The 18,897-nt window shown below is 39.1% G+C and overlaps 1 protein-coding gene across 1 annotated transcript in view; it reads left to right on the forward strand.

Moving 5' to 3' along the window:
- Window positions 1-7,237, forward strand: part of LOC133450820 (phospholipase A and acyltransferase 5-like) — a 34,156-nt gene extending 26,919 nt beyond the window's left edge. Inside the window, exons 6-8 of the mRNA XM_061729725.1 lie at window positions 6,231-6,283; window positions 6,533-6,641; window positions 6,831-7,237. Of these exons, the coding sequence (XP_061585709.1) occupies window positions 6,231-6,283; window positions 6,533-6,641; window positions 6,831-7,015 (347 nt within the window). The 3' untranslated portion in view covers window positions 7,016-7,237. The remainder of the gene's footprint in view (window positions 1-6,230; window positions 6,284-6,532; window positions 6,642-6,830) is intronic.
- The last annotated feature ends 11,660 nt before the right edge of the window (window positions 7,238-18,897 follow it).

The raw sequence follows: 18,897 nt of genomic DNA on the forward strand, positions 1-18,897 counted from the left end.
CTAAAGAAACAAGCAGAGACAGTTTCAAAAAACAACTAAAAAGGTTATTTTTGGGTACAGACATAAACAATGGTTAATATATGTTTGATATACATTTTGTGATTTATTGTGTGGAATATACAGCTCAATGTAGTTGCAGGTTGTGATGGTTACCACTACAGTGATGTTGCTGGTGTAATGATGTGGGTGGGATGTGTGTTTGGGGGGGGAGGGGTTAAATGGAGTGATGTAATTGTAATTACTTATGTATTTAGTAATGTATTCATACATTTAAAATGTAAAGTACTATAGGAAGTATATATATGTATAATTGTGCTTTTATATGAATGTATTTTAATTTTCATGGACCCCAGGAAGACTAGCTGGCGTTTTGTGTCTGCTAATGGGGATCCAAAATAAAAAAACAAAAACAAAAAAAAAACATATTAAAGTTCTCAAAAGGATAAAATCAGCTCTGTCTGACTTGCTGGGTATATCTGCTCAGGGCGCTCTGGTCCGCTCACTTTTGCAGCACATAGCTGAGATGGATGCTCCCTCTCACTTCTTCTTTGGGCTGGAGAGGAAAAATGGACAGAGGCGAATGATGCACTCGCTGCGGTCTGACACCGGACAGTTGCTGCATGACTCTGCGGAGATCCGTCAACGTGCAGTGAGCTTTTACAGAGAACTTTATAAGGCGGAGTTCCAGGAGGAACCTGAGATGGCCACGTCCTTCTTCAAGGGTCTGCCACAGGTCCATGAGGAGGACAATGCAGAGCTGGAGGCCCCGCTGTCTGCTCAAGAGCTGATGGCGGCCTTGCAGAGCCTGAAGAGTGGGAAAGCTCCGGGGATAGATGGTCTCCCTGCTGATTTTTATAAGACTTTCTGGTTTGTGCTTGGTGAGGATTTGCTGTGTGTCCTCAGGGACAGTCTGAGTAAAGGGCGGCTGCCTCTGAGCTGCAGGCGAGCTGTCCTCACCCTCCTCCCAAAGAAAGGAGACCTGCAGGACGTTAAGAACTGGCGGCCCGTGTCCTTACTATGTACAGATTACAAACTTCTGTCAAAGGTGTTGGCCATGAGGCTGAAAGGAGTGATGGAGGTCAGGTCATCCATGTGGACCAGACGTACTGTGTGCCCAGCAGGTTAATAACTGACAACATTGCTTTAATTCGGGATGTTTTGGACCTCTCTAGTTCATTGGTCTGTGAGCTTGGTCTGATTTCTCTGGACCAAGAAAAGGCTTTTGACCGGGTTGAACACCAGTACTTGTGGCAGGTACTGCAGGCTTTTGGGTTCAGCTCTGGACTTATAGCCAAGATCCAGGTCCTGTACCGAGACATTGAGAATGTTCTAAAGGTTAACAGGGTTTTATGTGCTCCTTTCGGGGTCCGGAGGGGGGTCAGACAGGGCTGTTCTTTGTCGGGGATGTTGTATTCCCTGGCTTTGGAGCCACTCTTTTCTCATTTGTTTCTGTCTTGAATTCAAATGTTCAGCCTGTTTGTCCCTTCTGTGCACAGAGAGAGACGTGTTTCCTTGTTTTTTAGAATGTGCTCGTCTTTCGGCTCTGTTTCTCTTGCTGAGTCGAATGTTCTCGATGTTTGGTGAGACTTTTTCACATCAGATGTTCATTTTATGTGTCAGGCACAGGAAAACAGAAAAGTCTAAATGTCGACTTTTACATTTTGTCATTGGTCAAGCCAAATTGGCGGTCTATGTCAGCAGGAGAAGTAGACTGGAGGGTTCTGTGGATACTGATGTTGTTTTAACTTTTTGGCGGATGTTGAAAATCAGACTCAGGACTGATTTTAATTTCTACTGTCTGACTAACAACATAAAGGATTTTAATGACATGTGGTGTGTTGATAAGGTGCTGTGTTCAGTTCTTTGGAAATATTTTAAATTGAAATCTATTGTTTTTTTTATTGGTGTTTGTACTGAAAATTGTTGTCTGTGTGTTTGGTTGGACCTGACTTTTTGAGTCAATTAAAGTGGTGTGAAAACTAAAAAAAAAACCTCTCTCTCTCTCTCTCAATAGATGGATGGGGCGGCAGTAGCTCAGGTGGTAGAGCGGGTCGTCCAATGATCGGAAGGTCGGCGGTTCGAATCCCTCTCCGTCCCAGTTTTCTGTCGTAGTGTCCTTGGGCAAGACACCTTACCCACCTGCCCCGTGTGAATGTGTGAATGTTGGTGGTGGTCGGAGGGGCCGTTTGGCGTGATATGGCAGCCACGCTTCCCTCAGTCTGCAGGGCAGCTGTGGCTACAAACGTAGCTACCACCAGTGAGGATGTGTATGAATGAATAATGATCTCTGTAAAGCTCTGGGTGCCTTGAAGGAGCTATATAAATCAAAGTCATTATAGATAAAGAGAGAGGGTATACATACACCTACATTTTGTATATATTAATATATATTATTATTAATATATATGAATATATATTATATATATATATATATATATATATATATAATATATATTATTATATATTAATATATATATTATATATATATATATATATATATATATATATATATATATATATGTTGGGCGTCGCCCATGTGAACTCTGAACTTATAAAATGTATGAACACTTTGTGAATGTGTATATTCAACTTTGAAACGGCTCAGCTGAAAATCGGCTGTAATGTGCCTCCAAAAATGGCCGCCTTGCCATGAACTACAACCCCCAGCATGCCTTGCGTGGGGGGGGGTGGCGCCTACAAGCGGCGCGCATCCAATCACAATGAGGCACCGATGACGTCACCGCAGCGCGCGAAGGATCAAAACGCCGCGCTGCGCGTTCATCTTTCTCTTTTTCCTTCATTCAACTGGCGGATCAGCACGTCTTTCTGGCCCCGGGCCAAAGGGACCACGGCCTTCCCCCCCCCAAAGGGGGGGATAAGAGGAGAGATCTGCCGCGTGGTCTGGCCGGAGTATCAGCAAGGACCCGCGGCGCAGACAGCGGCGCAGACAGCGGCGCAGACAGCGGCGCTGAATCCCTCTCTCCTTTTCCTCTCTCTCTTCCGATCTTCATCTCATCCGAGCTGGATCGTTTGGCTCCGGGCCAAGATCCCATCTTCCTTTCAAATGTCGACTTTTGGTGTAAGGCCCCCATCGGGCCGCTCCGTTGGACCTGCAGCTCGTTGAAGCCGCGGTGCGCGGAGCCGCCCCCATCAGCTCTCGGTCTCAACTTTTCATCCGGAGCTCCGAGTCCTGCTTCACGTATCCCCGGTCCCTGGGAGCTGGAAAGGGGGGGGGAGCCGCTTCGAAAACTTCACCTGAAAGGACCTGTGGACAGCCTGCCCCGCGCAGAACCGAGACGCATCCCGCCGCCCCGTCCGGGGCCACGCGCTCAGGCCGACGGACACCCGCACTCTGGAAGAAGTGGACAGGCCCCGCGCGCCCCCGAGATGACGTGATAGCCTCCGGACAGGGGAGGGAGCGCCGGCTGCTTCACGCTGTAGCCCCGTCGTCCTCTCGTGAATCCAGAGTCAGGAGGAGGAGCGGGAAAGGCGGGAGGACTCTCTTGGATCGGACCCCGACCAAAGATCCGGCAGGAACCCCTGATCGGCACCCGGAGACCCGAGGAGGCGTGAGGTTTCGAGACCTGGGTGTATGAGTTTAACTGGGAGTGTTACAGAGCTAAATCTGTGTTCAGAGCTGAGATTACATCAGCATCATTATCAGGACTGTTGTCATTAATTTGTAGTCACTACTTTCTGCTAGTCATTCATGTTTTAAAGCGCCGTTTCGCCAGTTGATCACGGTTTAAACACCGGGATCACCATCCGTTCTAATTGCACGTGGCGTGGTTACAGTTCCGCCATCTTTAAAATACCACCCTCTAAACACTGCAATATTTTAAACTGTACATGTTCGTGATATCATTTTTATTATTGCTTTGATTTCTTTTTTTTCATTCCATGCATTTAACTTTAAGTTTCATTTTTATTGATTTTTGTTTTTCTAGTTAATTAATTGTTTTATAATACTTAAGTTCTGCCATCAGGTTTATTTGGGGTGTTGCGTTTATCATCTTTTGACACCTGTATGTAAATAAATCCTGATTGATTTTTAATGAGTAGTTGTTGTTATTTCATGCAAGATTTGGTCACAAATTGATTTGTTTAAGCAGAGCCTAGTGTTCGGATATCACGCCTTCATTGTTATTCTGTAAGATATAGTAAGATTTGCTGTTCTGCAGGATAATTCAAATCATATGAGACTGATTTTCTGCTGTTTAGTTATCACAATTCCACCGGAGTAAGGCCCTGGGGGTGGTGCCCCGACGAGAATTATCATTTTGATAATACGATTTGATAAATAGTAAACTTTATTAATTATTAATAATTATTAATAATATTCATTTATAGCCTTGGATAACTAATCAGCCAAGCTACCCGAGTTGCACAACACATATATATATATATATATATATATATATATATATATATATATATATATATATATATATATATATATATATATATATAAATTGGTAATATATAAATTATGTAAAATTTTTAACACATAACGCAAAAATATATTTTTCCGTAGCCGAAAAAACTCCAGCACTTCCGGCTCCGAAACAACAAACCAATCACAACCGTCACAATGACTGGGAGGTGGAGTGTTGAGGAAAAGCTGGTTTGTGATTGGTTTACTCGTCTGTCAATCACAAAGCCTGATATTAAGACACGAGTCAGCGATGGCTCCGCCCACAACAGCTGCTACACGCTATGCAAGAGCAACAAACATGGTTTGGTTAGAAAATGGACATTTTACTTTTAAAACTCTCCCAGATGGAACAGTGGACAAATCCCAAGTGATCTGTGTCCACTGTAGTAAAGTATTCAGCTACTATAGAAGTTCTTGGAGCCTCAGGTATCTTTAACAGCAAAACACACGGGCGTTGATCCAGCACACGACCCAGACTTCTTTATTTTCCTTAGGTCTGACCAGCTGGTATTTCTTTTTCCTGCTGTATTACCTACTGTTGTTGACTTGATATTGCTTGTTATTGCTTATGTTCTATCTCTAAGTTCTGTCTAATACCCCGTCCACACGTAGCCGGATATCTGCTAAACCGGAGATATTTTCCTACGTTTTGTCCTGTCATCCACATGAAAACGCAAATAAACGAAGGTCTAAAAAAACTCCGGGCAAAGTGAAGATTTTTGAAAACTCCGTTTATGTAGATGCGTGTAGACACACACAACCGGAGTTTTGCGTTTTCGAACGTCACATTATGCGCCAAAACAACAACAAATCTGCTCTGACGTGAAACCTTTGTTTCATCTGTTCTCCAAGCTATTTATCAAATAAATGGTCTCTGCTCTTGACCACCGTTTACTGCGTTACACCGACACAGAGGCTACGCCGTAGGGTACGCGGCGACGCGCACCTTACGCCGTACCCTACGGCGTAGGCTACGGCGTAGGCTACGGCGTAGGGCTGCGTCGATAATGCGGCAGCTCCGTGGCGGGACACGGGGGGGAGAAGGAGATGCGCCTGCGGGAGCCGCAGAGCCGCAGAGGCGCGGAGGTGCAGCTTTCCCGGGAGCCGCAGATTATCTACAGGTTTGAAATGCTTATGAATGTGGTCGAAAACGCAGATCTTCGGTTATGCGTGGAAGGGTTTTTTTTTAAAAACGATGTAATGTGGATGCAAATTTTTTTATAAACGGAGGGGGGTAAATATTCGGTTTTAAAAATACCCGGCTACGTGTGGACGGGGTATAAAACATCCAGAATGCTCTTGCCCCCTGGGACACAGAGATCTTCTGTCTTTCTGGTTCCAGGCTACTGTACATTCTGACTGTCTAGAACAGACACTATGGTACTTTTTGCTCCTGTAGAGGCTGCAAATATTGAAGATGCACTTTCTGTTAAATAAAAGCCTGTGGATGCTATATACATATACAGTACATATATATACACACACACAAACAATAATGCCTTGGTTGGTCAAAGTGAATATTCATGCTTTACTATATTAGGATTTATAAAACTCTATTTAGGAAAAACTAACTATTTTAACAGTTTCAGTAATTTATTTATTTGCTTTAATTAACTTTACAAACTCAAAATATGTTTGTACCTACATATAATTGTTTCATATATACCATACAAATGCACAAATATGTGGAAATAAAATATATCTGATATTTTAATAGTAAAGAAGAAGTTTTTGGATATCACAAACTTAACAGATGTGTTTGATGTTCTGAACTCACTTCTGGTGTCTGTTTTAGGGTTTTTTGCTTCCAGTAACTCAGCCTCTTCAATCAGGAAATACTTTGACACGGTTTGTAAATTTCATTTTTCTTTTTTCCTTGCGTGGGAGGGGGGGTCTGTATAAAAGTCAATAACCACTCTTCTCTCTATTCTTTAATAGTCTTTTCTCTATTATTTAATAGTCTTCTCCCTATTCTTTAATAGTCTTTTCTCTATTCTTTAATTTTGTTCAACTCCAGTTCAAACCAACAACTGGGTCGACTGGTTTGTTTCTATCATTCTTTTTGATTTTGATTGAATGTTTTTATTCTAACTGAAGGAAAAAAAGGAGATCCAACCTGGAGACCGGATTGAGATCTTCCGTGATGGTTATCAGCACTGGGCTGTTTATGTTAGTGATGGAGACGTCGTCTACCTCGTAACACACGGTGAGTTTCCTCGTTCCTCCAACATGTCAGACTGAAACAAAACCAAACAAGGTTTCAGGTTGTTCTCAGCTGCTCAACGGTGTGAATCAGCAACAGAGCAGACGTAGAACCATGTCAGCATCTTTAGGTGTCAGCATCATCTCAGTGAGCTGAAGCTCAAACACTTTTCTTCATGGTTCATCCTTTTAGAGTCGGGGGCTGGTACAAGCGTCGTGGTGAAAGACAAACTGCAGGACATTGTGAATAAGGACTTCCATAGAATCAACAATGTCCTGGATGATGAATACACACCTCGTTCAGCTAAGTATATCTTGGAGAAGGCCGTTAAAATGGTGGATAAAAAGAAGAAGCAGCGTGATGCGTTTCAACTGTGAACACGTCGCCACTCATCTGCGCTACGGCAAGGCTGTGTGTCAGCAGGTACGTTAGAACATGTTTCTCCTGGTGGTTTGTGTTAGATGTGCTACACATAAATGTTCAGAGTGGTGGATTGTTTCTGAAGGACATGAATCATCTTGTTTTGTGTAAAATATGTTCTTGTTCCTCCTGCAGGTGAAGAACAAAGCAGCAAAAACAGCAGGAGTGGGAGCAGTAGTAATAGGAGTGGGAGCAGTAGTAACAGGACCCGTAGGAGCAGCAGTAGGAATAGGAGGAGCAGTAGCAGTAGGACTAGGACTAGGAGTATTAGCAGGAGAAACAATAGTAGCAGGACCATTAGAAGCAATAGCAGCAGCAAAAATGGAGAAGTAGGAGCAACAACGAGCTCGTGAAAGCAGTTGTGGGACGTCAGGCATTAAAAACTAAGTCAAAGTAACTTGCATATAAATCCATGATTCTTATTTCATAAAGTTTGGTCAAATCCACATGACCTTCAGAAATGAAGGTGCCAGTTCAGACAAGATAATCAATAATGTTTTTCTCTTCAACTGACGAGGAGCATGTTGTTTATGTCAAATAAATCAAATATTTAATCCGATGTAAACACAAATATGATTGAGGCTGATCAGATGAATCAATAATAAAATTCATACAATAAAAATCCTTTGTTTCTTTTTTTTGTTTCATGAAAGTACTTCAACTTAGTGTTTACACAGATCTTTAGATGTTCATTGATGTTGGATTTCTTTATCATGACATTGAATATGTTTCCATGTATTTCAGTCCTGATTATCTCTGATTCCTGAATCTGAAGATTCAAGATTCAAGATCATTTCTGATCACATACATAGAAAGATAGACAGACACTAAACCAATGTGTTTTAATTTAGACCAAATATTGTTCTATAAAGTATAAACCAGGTGTTAGATAACAGGCAGGAATGAAGCCCCATCCCAGCCATCCTCCCCATCTCTCTGCTGGACTAAATTAGGAGTATTATTGATGTCATTGCTCCCAGCGAGGTGAAGGGGATCCCTGATAAAGAGAAACCTCCCTAAATTAGGAGTATTATTGATGTCATTGCTCCCAGGAAGGTGAAGGGGATCCCTGCTAAAGAGAAACCTCCCTGGAGAGATGCTGCACCGGTTAGAGCTGAAACAAGAGACGAAGAGCTGAACGCAGGTGGAAAACCAACTCACAGGTTCATTATGACGTTTATAAAGAGAGACTGAGCGGACCAGACTGGAATCAGGACAAAAACGGATTCAGGGAAAACCATGGACATTTTCTCTGAGTTGTTTGTAGACGATAAACCCCAGTTTCAGTTACCGGCTCAGGTCTTAACTCCTGTTTGAATCACATCAGCTTCAATCACAGTGACATGAGTAAATAACATGGAGATAATAGTAAAAACACCAGCAGTTCAGCAGATAACAGACTGTGTAAGATGTATTTCTATGTGGAATCTCTCTAAGGTTTAGTGGAGAACATTATTTGTGATGAGTTTTCCTGTTTTTCATTTCTGCACATTACTGATGTTCCCGTCTGAATTCTTGGGAAGAAAGTAAAACTTGGAGCAGGACTGGACAATCGTGGTCCCCGAGGTCGTCTGTCCAGATGTTCCACATGTTTCCTGCTTCAACACCCGGGTCCTAAAGTGTGTGTCATGATGAACAGACTGGTGCAGACCCGGGGATGGATGCAGGACTGGATGAGAATCAGGTCTGTGAAAGCAGTGAAACATCTCAACTACGCAGGACGGCGGCCCATGAAGAAGGAAACACCTGTTTTTATCTCTTTTATCTCGATGGCTTTTCTTTTACCCCCCCTAACAAAAAAAAACAACCTAATATGTTTGGGGCAGGAAATTAAACAAAGTACCAACATAAATCTGTTTAAAAAGAGATACGAAAAATGATTTATAAACAGGTATATGGAAGAGGAAATGGGTTAACGGGGAGTGTAATAAACAAATAAAATAGGGAAAAATGGTATATTATACTTCCTTAAGATATGTTTAGATATTTATGTGGATATTTATGTAGTATATATTATATGTTGAGAGGGATAGTTATAATTATGTATGTATATTTATGATGTATGTAGCATATATATATATATATATATATATATATATATATATATATATATATATATATATATATATATATATATATATATATATATATATATATATATTTATATTTATAAGGATATTTCTGTAGTTTATATAGTGTACATTTATATAGATTTATATAATATTTGTATTTTCTATATATTGATATATTATTTATGTAATATTTATATTTTCTATATACTTATATGGATAATTATGTATTAATAGGCATGTTTTGTTCTATCGTGCTATCGTGCTATCACATAAGTAAAACTGGAAGTAGCCTACTGGATGTTGGTGAAAAAAGAAGCAGGAAACAAACATTTATTTATTATTGATTATTATTGTTTTGTCTTGTATTCATTACTGTTTCATGTTCGAAATAAAATTTCAATTCAATTGAAGTGTATGTTTGCCTTCTTTTTTAATCTATTGGAATAAAGTAATGCATTTCCAACGTTTATCCAGCAGATGGAGCCAGAGGAAGTTCCCTCCTCTCCACATGGGGGAGCTGGTCGTTACTTTAGTGTAATTTACCTTCTGTCCACCAGATGGAGCCAAAGGAAATTTACCTTTAGTGTAATTTACCTTCTGTTCTCTACTCAGCCTATCACAGTCCACTACTCCCACAGCCGCACTCTTCCACTAATATATATACCTTATATAAAAGAAATAAAAATAGAACAAAACAAAAACAAACGTTATAGGAATAAAAAAGACTTTATCCAGACTTAAACCAAACTTTTACCTTGAATCTCCCACTTTACTCATCCAATAATTATTTTCACTGTTTTCCAAACTTTAAAAGAAAAAAAAAACCGAAACATTGGATTTAACAATCTAGCTCAGTTAACCTCCTCTTCACTCACATAGATTTATATTTATTTATCTCAGTTTGCAGAGACGTGACTAGAGCTAAATCATCCACATCGACCTCATACTAACTTCATTACTCTAAAATGCTTTTCTCTTATTGGTGCGACAATACTGGACCAGATCAACTTATCCCTAGACTTAAGATGTAACCACAGGTTTTTAAAGTTATTAAATCTTTACTTGAAAACCTTCTCTTGACCCAGATATTTTATCTAATTATAGATCAATTTTGAACCTCCCATTTGTATCTAAAATTCCAGTTATGTGACCAATTATATAGAAATGAGCTGCTTTTCAGTCAGGGTTCAAAATATTTACGTATATATATATATATATATATATATATATATATATATATATATATATATATATATATATATATATATATGTATATATATATATATATATATATATATGTATATATATATATATATATATATATATATATATATATATATATATATATATATATATAATAGTTGTTGTTGTTGTTGTTAGTAGTAGTAGTAGTATTGGTATTATTATTATTATTCATAATAATAATACATTGTATTTATTTAACGTGCCTTTACAGGGCACACAACAATATAAATGCAATAAAATCAGAAATAAATTCAGAAATCAGCAGTAGTCTAGAGGGGGAGAAGTTACCTGCATGTAAACGGCGCATGTGCATGTAATTCCCCGCTCTGCCACCAGAGGGCAGCGAAACACAGAATAAAAGAATCACGTTTCCTAAAACTTGAATACTAATAATCAGAGGTGTATATAAAGTACTTGAAAAAAGTAACTAAGTAAAAGTAGAAATACCATAACTGAAAAAGACTTTGGTAAAAGTTAAAGTCACCTATAAGAAAATTACTGGAGTAAAAGTCTTAAAGTAGCTCACATTAAAAGTACTTAAGTATCAAAAGTATCTTGTGAAAAAATATACTCAAGTATCAAAAGTAAAATATATTTTTTTTTTTTAATATTTTTTTATCCCAGATTTTTTACCCATTTCATCACCCAGTGCTCATACCTAAGTAACAGTCCTGGGCATTGCCATCCTCTACCAACCCAGGGAGGGCCCTACACTGAGCTCAGGTCTCCTTCTTGTCCTGAGGAGTGACGGACCGCTTCTTTTCACCAGACAGGGTGAGGATTCTCTGACCGGACGTAGCGCGTGGAAGGATCACGTTATTCCGGCCAGATCCTCCCCACCCCATCTGGCGCCCCGGTTGGCCAGAGGGGGCATGGTAAAAGTAAAATATTAAGTATTTTATAGTACGCATGAAAAGAAGCAACACGACCAAAAATTATCCTTCCCTTTTTTTTTTTTAATTTCACTTTCAGGTGAAACAAATGTGGTATAGAATAAACACCAAAAATAAACTGTCTTGCAAAATATACTGTAATTCCTTAATTATTTTAATTTGTTTGAGTAACGAGGTGGCAAATATCAAAGTAATTAAGTAAAAGTATATTTTTGAACTTTTAAATGTAGTGAAGTAAAAGTAAAAGTCCTGATTAAAAAAGAAAATGCAAGTAAAGCACAAATCCCCCAAAAAATGACTTAAGTATAGTAACGAAGTACATCTACTTTGCTACTATACACCTCTGCTAATAATAATCACAAATTAAACTTTTTTTCTGAGACGGCAACAGTCAGTTCCACTTTTGTTGTTGTTGTTGTTGTTGTTGTTGTTGTTGTATTTTTAGGTCCTATTGTACGGAGCCCCTAAAGGGACGCAGATTTTTTTCTTTTATATAATGAGTTTTACGCGCACGCGTAAAACCTTTAAGTGAGCACGTAAAGTTGTTTACGTGAGCACGTAAAACGTTTATGCACTCACTAAAAAGTTTCACGCGCTCTCGCAAAACTTGTAAGTGAGCGCCTAAAAGTTGTTCTACGTGAGCGCGTAAAAACAAGCACATGGGAGTTTTGCTGGAACAGGAGACCCTCCAGTTGCGCCCTGCTCTGTTTATGAATGGAAATGACATTACAGGATTTAGCTGAGCTATATTTTAACCCGGGACTCCATTATAAGGACATTACCACTTTGCTTGCAAGTAAACAACTTTACGTGCTCACTTAAAGGTTTTACGCGCGCGCGTAAAACTCATTATAAAAAAAAATCCTTGTCCCTTTAGGGGCTCCGTACTATTGTATCTGTAGGATTTTTTTTTTCTCGTTTTTAGTTTGATTTTTCCGATGAAATGAGGGTCTTTTTTCCCCCTAAACGTGCCCCAAAAGTCACCAAATTTTTCACCTTTCTTTTTTCAAGCCAGGCCTGGTGATAAATGTGATATTTAATGGTTTGCATTAATGGGCGTGGCCTAATGGCTCAACAGCGCCCCCTAGAAAACTTTGTGCCTCAAGCCCCACAATACGGTTTGACGTACATGCACGAAAATCAGTACACACCTGTATCATGTCACAACTTAAAGAAAAGTCTCTTGTCGCCATGGCCGAAACCGAACAGGAAGTCGGCCATTTTCAATTAATTGTGTAATTTTGGCGAAATTTATGCCATTTCTTCGGCCGTTAATGCGGCCCGAACTGTAACGTGCACCCAGGTGTGTTATACATCAAAATGTGCGTCTCCATCCTGCGACTACGCACATTACTTTTCTCTTTCAAAAGCGTTACCGTGGCGACGCTAGACGCCAAAAAGCGCGCCCACCCTTCATCTGATTGGTCCATATCTAATAGTTCCTATTTTCTGCCATAACTTTTGAATGGTTTGATATAGAGAGTCGTGGGTGGTGTCATCGGACTCGGTTTTGAGTCATTTTATGATTTCCAAATAACATAAATGTAGTTTTGTTCAAATTCAATGATAACTTATTTGTATCAAACCTACGGAAGCTGAGAACGGCCTTTCCCCTTTTTTTATTTTTGCACTGTTTTTTTCTTTTTTTTGCACTGTTATCTCGTGATAACGACTTATTTTTTCGTTATCTCGATATAACAAAAATCATTTTGTCATGATAACGAATTAATTATTTCGTTATCGATATAACAAAGATGTTTTTGTGGTGATAACGAATTAATTATTCATAACAGAAGACTTTTATTATTATTATGGTTTGTGTGGCACAGCATTACATGCAGTGATGGGCAGCAGCTACAAGTGTAGCATAGTTGTTAAACTAACGTTACATTTCTCAGTAGCGTGGCCGCAGAGTCGCTGTTTTCTCAATCAATGAGTTTTTCAGTAGCTTAGCTCTTTCATTGATGAAGTTGTGCGATAGCATCCACACAAGCTACAGTTTCCCTGAAGTTCATCAAGCACTGCAGAGGTTTCTTACATTCAGAGTTTTCCTTCCTATCTAACTTCAAAACAGACCACCTTTCGCTGTGCCCACAGAACTGAGCCGACTATAGCTCTGCTCCTATTTTAATGCAAAATAAACATGACATGTTGATTAACTAATCAGAAGAACGATAACAACCCTTTTGTGAAATGAAGGGACGGCAGTCAAGAGTTGAACAACTTTGTTGCTGCTGCTATGTTACGCCCGTGGCTAGGGGAACAGAGGCGCAACATAAAAATGAGGCAGTGAGAGACGGTTTACAACAAAAAGGCTGTATTTATTTTGCACAGCTCAAGGTTTTCAATAGACAAGTTCAAATCAGTGCTAAATGGGTTAGCACAAAAGAAACAACATGACAACACGAAAATGAAGCTTCTCTTCGGGGTAAACCTAGGCCAAAATAACAAACAAAAGAAACTACCTTCTCAACCAGACTACCTAAGCCCTGGGAGGAAACAAAAGATCAAACAAAATTACAATCACTAAACCTAAATTCCTAAACTAACAAAAAAACAGGAGAAAAAGGGGATCAAATTAAATGGTGGTTTACCCTTACTGCTTCTGTATAAAATAAAAGACAAAACTATCGAGTACAAACTAAGAACTAGCACACAAGTGGCTAAATTATCTAACCTTACAAATGTCTAAACACACAGCTAACACAGCTAACTCAAGCAAGAACTGCTCACAAGCAGACAGCAGACTAACACAAATCACAAATGCACGGAACACAGCAAGGAGGATTGCCACACTGAACAGTAGCGGCCCTCCCAATGCTGACTGAGGTGTGCTGCTTTTGAGGTGGACCAGCTGCTTTTGAGGTGGACCAGCAGCTTTTGAGTTGAACCAACTGCTTTTGAGGTGGACCAGCTGCTTTTGAGGTGGACCAGCTGCTTTTGAGGTGGACCAGCAGCTTTTGAGTTGAACCAGCTGCTTTTGAGGTGGACCAGCAGCTTTTGAGTTGAACCAGCTGCTTTTGAGGTGGACCAGCAGCTTTTGAGTTGAACCAGCTGCTTTTGAGATGGACCAGCTGCTTTTGAGGTGGACCAGCTGCTTTTGAGGTGGACCAGCAGCTTTTGAGTTGAACCAGCTGCTTTTGAGGTGGACCAGCTGCTTTTGAGGTGGACCAGCTGCTTTTGAGGTGGACCAGCAGATTTTGAGTTGAACCAGCTGCTTTTGAGCTGGACCAGCAGCTTTTGAGTTGAACCAGCTGCTTTTGAGGTGGACCAGCTGCTTTTGAGGTGGACCCGCAGCTTTTGAGTTGGACCAGCAGCTTGTTGTCAGCTCGTGCAGTCTCATCTGCCCCAGCTGCGGAGGACCAATGGCGGCGGCAGGAGGCGGGACCTGTCAATCTGAACTGTCAGTGGGAAGAACAAGATGGAACAACAAACAGGAGCGCTCACTCGCCCAAAAATACAGAAACAGAATATATAACTACACACTAAATCACAGGCACTAATGGCTGGGGGCCGTAACAAGTATGACTACATTTATTGTTGAATATTATAGATCATGGAGCAGTTTCTCTCTGCCTTGAGAGAAAGGGCTGTTCCTGAGGAGAACCTCACAAGAATGGCAGAAGACAAGGTGAAGTACATAATCTAAGTCAATATTCAAAGGCATTGCCTGCACATCATTCCAACAAAGAGTGACAAAGGAAGAACTATTTTGGTCCAATTTGGTAGCTGTAAGTCAGTATAATCAAATATGATCAATTTGGGCATCAATAATGGAATAATACCTGTATTTATCTGCACAAGATGGACATAAAATGATTTATATGAGTTAATACTGGTCATATAGTATTAACTTGCTGTTAAAAACAAATAAAAACAGCTACGACCAGTGTAAGAGGTTTTGTGATCTGTAATGTAATTGGTTTCAAGCTGGTTGAACTGGTGGCTTGTAGCTCCCTAATGTAATAATTTCCTATGATGTAATAATTTCCTGAAAATCTAATAACGCATGCAAATGTAATAAAATTTGCACTTAACTCATTTGAAAATGTAATAAAATCCAATAATGTAATAACTTCACCAATAATGTAATAAAATATCCTGACTGATATTGTAATAACATTTTTACCGATAATGTAAAACCTTATTACATTATTGTGAATTTATTACATTTTTAGATGGGTCTTTTTCTTTCAAAACTGATCATGACAGATAATGTAATATGTTCATTTTCAGTCCAGAGTTCTACATTTTGTGTTTTAAGTATCTAATAATGTTATATACGCTGGATTTGAAACTCCAGAATGACTATTGGGTTAAATTGCAGACTTTGAGTAGCATGTAATAAATTCCCAATAACGTAATAAGGTATTTCATGTTCTCGAGCTAAGAGAGTCCACTGACCAGCTGGTGAGGAACGCAAACGCCAAGGTTCCTACTGGCCGAAAGTGGAATGCCCAGGCTGAGGTCGACCAAGCGGTTGGTAGGCTGCAACACCAAGAGATCGTGGGCAGAGTTCAGGCAGGAAGAGCAGGGCTAGGATGGGGAGAGGTGCCATGCTTCTGGTCCAAGGCCAACCGCAAGGTGAAAGGTGGTTCCTGGCTGATGACCCTGCAGCTGACCCATGGGCACCGGAGGAGGTGCGACAGGCAGCAATGCCTAGCAGGAAATTCAATCTACCTGTACAGTTAACTCATTATTGGTAAAAATGTTATTACAATATCCGTCAGGATATTTTATTACATTATTGGTGAAGTTATTACATTATTGGGTTTTATTACATTTTCAGGAAATTATTACATTATAGGAGCTACATGGCTCATTTGGTGTCCAGCTTAAACCAGCTAATGTCATTCTGGGTGTAGTGGAGAAACTGATAGTAAAGTTCAGACTGGGCACTTCAGGGTTTATCACAAGGCTCACGCCGGGGTGTCGGCCAGAACACTTGAGGCTACAATTCAGAGTATGTGGGGAAATTAAAAGTTTAGAGGTTGATAGGCTTTCAGTTTACTTTCCTTTAAAGCAGCACACAGACAGTTGGAGCTTACACTGAGTGTGGATTTCTACAAAAATATTAACAAAAAATATCATTAAACACTCATAATTACAACCGAAGTGAATAAAATTATGTTTTCTCACTCAATAAACAGAAACTCAAAACACTCATTACTGTAATATATGTAGCCGTGTAGTGAATTAATTCAGATATAATTTTCCACTGATGTGAGATAGTTCTCAAAGCTGGCCTAAGTGTTACTTGTTTTCATTCGAGTGTAACATTGTTGTGAAATAAGCAAAAAGTGAAGCAGATTCAGACAGTAGCATGTTGTTGCTGATTTTGGTGACAAGGTGGCAATATTGACTCATATCCAAGTATAACATTTGGTATTTTTCCTTCCAAAGGTTTAGTTCCTTCAGTGTTTTTTAAATAGAAAGGTTCTTGATATAGAGGTTGGTAGAGCCAAAAATTGTACTCAAGTAAAAGTATTGGGTGATTTTCACCCGACGTTAGTGGTTGAGAGTATACAACTTTCGGGTGGATTTTACCCGACGTCAGTGTTTGTGTTTGATATCAGATGATGTTATTACCATACTTATTGCCCCATATCATGCACAGCTATTTCCTGTCACAGGCTTGGTGACTCTGGGAGACAAAAGGGAGATCCCACAGGTGATGAAAGAAAGAAAAATTTGCACACCAACTCCAATGCTTTTCTTTTCACCAAATAACTAACTTTGGTGTCCTTCCTCCCTGAAACAGCTTCAAAAAAGAAGCCTGTCCTGCTCCTGTCATCCATGACCAAAGAACCAAGCATAGGACCCACTCCCAAGCCCTAAATATCACGTTGTGCTCATTTTATAGTCAGCTGGTTAGTAATATTGTTTTAAAGTAACTACTCGGTAACACTTTACAATAAGGGTCCCTTAATTAACGTTAGTTAATGCATTATTAAGCATTAATTAACAGTTTAATAATAGTTAAATAACCATTATTATGTATTACTTAACATTAATTAGCATATTAGTTAATGCATTAATAAACAGTTAGTTAATGCATTATTAAGCATTAATTAACAGTGTAATAATAGTTAAATAACCATTATTATGTATTACATAACATTAATTAGCATATTAGTTAATGCATTAATAAACAGTTAATGAATGCCTACTGCTCAGAGTTAATTAATACATTAGTAAGCATTAATAAACGTTACATGATGTAATTATTTATCCTTATGTATGCATTACTTAGTATAAAGTAATACATTAGTTAATACATAAGTAAAACGTTAATAATGTCCCTAGTAATCATTTACTAATGGTGTTTATTTGGAGTGAATATGCATTAAGTAACAGCTACCTAATACATCTACTAATCATTCGCTAATGGTGTACATGTTTACTGGATGGGCATTATTAAACAACTATTTAGAGTCTTAAGTAATCATTTCCTAATGGTGCTGTGTATGTTATCAGGTAGCTTACCTGACCTTATGAACGGTAACCTGACATAAACCTTAATAAATGTATAGGAGTGGCTCATAACCATTACTTAACCATTAGTAAAGGCTTGCTGGACCCTTATTGTAAAGTGTAACACATTTATCCCTTAGGTAACACATTATTAATGCTTAACTGCCTCATAAGCATTACTTAACCATAATTAACCATTAGTAAAGGCTTGCTGGACCCTTATTGTAAAGTGTAACACATTTATCCCTTAGGTAACACATTATTAATGCTTAACTGCCTCATAAGCATTACTTAACCATAATTAACCATTAGTAAATACTATTCTGGACCCTTATTGTAAAGTGTAACACATTTATCCCTTAGGTAACACATTATTAATGCTTAACTGCCTCATAAGCATTACTTGACCATAGTTAACCATTAGTAAATTAAGCAATCACATATAAAGAAGTTTACACTTTTTATTTAAAAAGATTTTAACAGATAACATTTGTTATATGTATACAACATATATATATATATATATATATATATATATATATATATATATATATATGTATATATATATATATATATATATATATATACACACACACACACATCTGTGATAACAGATACGTAACAACAATTCGCACAGAGGAGATCTTTGAACAAACATTATTTAGTAACATAATACAATAACACAGTATGATAGGCTACCCTCTGTTTATCCTCCCTGGAAATGTCTGCTCCCTTTTGACATGATGAGCTATGAGTGGCACCAGTTCTCTCCTCCCCCTCTTCTCCACCAAGCGAAGCACCGGCTTCCCTGGATGTCTTCGCCCTGGCCGCCTCCGCGTGCTTTGCACCCCCAGCATCCCGAACACCCACTTCCTCCGCTTCCAGCCCCCAGCCATCCTGCCCCTTCCATACTGTGTTTTGGGGAAAATGACAGAACAAGAAACAAGATTATTAACCTTGTGTCAGATAAATTTATAATGTTAGCAGGAATAAAGTTGACAAATCTGATTAGACAAAGTAAAATGCAAGATTTCCATGGAATGGATGATTACTATAGCCAAATGTAAGAGTTTCTATAGGAATGATTCTGTCCCATTCTGTTTTTCATCACTATAAGCATGAACATTATAAATGATGGGCTGCTGTTTCAACTTG

Source organism: Cololabis saira, chromosome 9, assembly GCF_033807715.1.
Source record: "Cololabis saira isolate AMF1-May2022 chromosome 9, fColSai1.1, whole genome shotgun sequence".
Taxonomy (NCBI): Eukaryota; Metazoa; Chordata; class Actinopteri; order Beloniformes; family Belonidae; genus Cololabis; species Cololabis saira.